The sequence below is a fragment of the Alosa sapidissima genome, chromosome 17, assembly GCF_018492685.1.
Source record: "Alosa sapidissima isolate fAloSap1 chromosome 17, fAloSap1.pri, whole genome shotgun sequence".
Lineage (NCBI taxonomy): Eukaryota > Metazoa > Chordata > Actinopteri > Clupeiformes > Clupeidae > Alosa > Alosa sapidissima.
Window position 1 is genome coordinate 32,577,159 of NC_055973.1, and position 2,027 is coordinate 32,579,185.

The 2,027-nt window shown below is 39.5% G+C and overlaps 1 protein-coding gene across 5 annotated transcripts in view; it reads left to right on the plus strand.

The window, feature by feature from the left end:
- cip2a (cellular inhibitor of PP2A) overlaps positions 1-747 on the plus strand; it is an 18,114-nt gene extending 17,367 nt beyond the window's left edge. For all 5 annotated transcript variants that reach the window (XM_042067112.1, XM_042067113.1, XM_042067111.1 and 2 more), the window contains exon 22: positions 1-747. This exon is cut by the window's left edge and continues 68 nt beyond it. In XM_042067112.1, the coding sequence (XP_041923046.1) occupies positions 1-82 (82 nt within the window). In that variant the 3' untranslated portion in view covers positions 83-747.
- Positions 748-2,027: the final 1,280 nt, after the last annotated feature.

The following is a 2,027-nucleotide window of genomic DNA, read 5'->3' on the forward strand; positions in this document are numbered from 1 at the left end:
CAAGAACATGCACATGATCGCCATGATCCACAGCCTGAGCAGCAACAGGATCAACCCCGAGACCACCAACGTCTCACTCTGAGCCCGAGACCACCAACGTCTCACTCCGAGCCCGAGACCACCAACGTCTCACTCTGACCCCGAGACCACCAACGTCTCACTCTGACCCCGGCCAGCTCAACAGCACCACGCTCGACGCAGAGACGGCCAACATGACGCTCTGACTGCAGCAAGCTCAACAGACGTGGCCGATGTGTTGCTCTGACCCTCGCTCCTCTCACTTTCCATCTCTCCTGACCAACTTTCGCTTTCCTTTTCTCCTCCGTCTACTGTTGACTGTTTATTTACTCTGTTTACTGTCTATTTACCTTGTTTGCTGTTTATTTACATGCCTATTTCTCTGTCCTCTCTTTTTGTCTTGTTTTTCAATGTCTCTTCCAGTTTGTGTCCTCTCTTCCCTTTTTTCTTCCATTTCCATCTCTCTCTCTCTCTCTCTCTCTCTCTCTCTCTCTCTTCTCATCTTCTCTGCGGCTCTCCGTCACTTCATGATGTTTTAGTACAATGAACTGATATATTCATAATATAAAGACGGTCACAAACAATAAGTCATGATTTTATTTTACAATTGTTATAATGTACTATTTATATTAACACATTTTTCTGTCTATCGTTGTAATTAGTATTTTAAATGTTTTTTACGCCTTCTGTCCAGGAGTGTCAAAATAAAAGCCATAATTTTATAATGTACATCATTTCCTTTACGGAATTATTTGAGTAACTATAGGCTGACTGGTGTAGCCCATGTATGCTGGGATTACATATTTAAATACAGTTACAATTCAAAATACAGTTGATAAATTTAAGGGATTATATTTTAAATCATAACACGTAGACCATATATAACTCTGGTGGTTCTCAGCTTGTGTGTGCTGAGGTAACGTGAGTGGTGTGAGGGACCTGATGTGTTTTTGTACATACTCATGAAACACGCTAGACGGGTATTTTATGCTATTTCCTTTCCCCTCCCAACAGGATAAAATCACCTTTTCCAATCTGTGAATAATGTCATAACTTTGAAACACATACAAAATGTGGACATATGAAAATGAACACCCTTGGTAATAGCCTTTAATAATGTATGTTGGATCATAAGCAGTGACCATAAGCTGCTGTGCCTGGTGTTTTGGTTTGACCTTTGGAGGCCCTCAGCCCCAAACAGGTGGAGACCCTCTTAGTTAAGCTGATAAGCAAAACAATTGTGCATTTTATGACTAACGCATGAAAGTTTCACCATATAATCTTCACCCCCTAAAGTTTAATTTCAGACATGGAGCCACTTCAGATCTGACCTCTGGGGCTAGATATTTGCTGTATAATATACACATCATCTAACTCAAGCACGAGGGCATGTCTTAAGCTGGCACTACTTAATGTGAGATCTCTTTCAAATAAGACATTTATTTTAAACGATTTTATTTCATCTGCCAACTTGGATTTTATGTTTTTAACTGAGTCCTGGCTACAAACAAATGATCATAGTCAGCTTGTTGAACTGTGTCCTCCTCAGTACGAGTCTTTTTCAACAAACCTAGAGTCAGCGGTCGCAGGGGAGGCATTGTGAGTGTGTACAGGAAGAGCTTAAAATGTCACCAAATACCTTGTGATGACTTTTCTTTCTTTGAAGCGCTCACTTTTAAACTTTGTGGTCCTGATCCAATTTTGTTTGTTTATTAATTTCCAAGAATTTCTCTCCACTCTTGTCTTATATTATGACAGTGTTGTTCTTTGTGGTGATTTTAATTTTCATGTTGATAACTCCAGTAATGTTCATGCTACTGATTTCCTAAACATTGTTAAATCTTTTCAATTTTGCCAACATGTGTCTGGACCAACACATAACCGTGGTCATACACTGGACCTTGTTTTCACTCTGGGTCTTAAAATATCCTCTGTTGATTGTTTTGATATGACTGTATCTGATCATAACTATAGTTTTTAGTTGTGAAACATCCATCATCAATACTGTC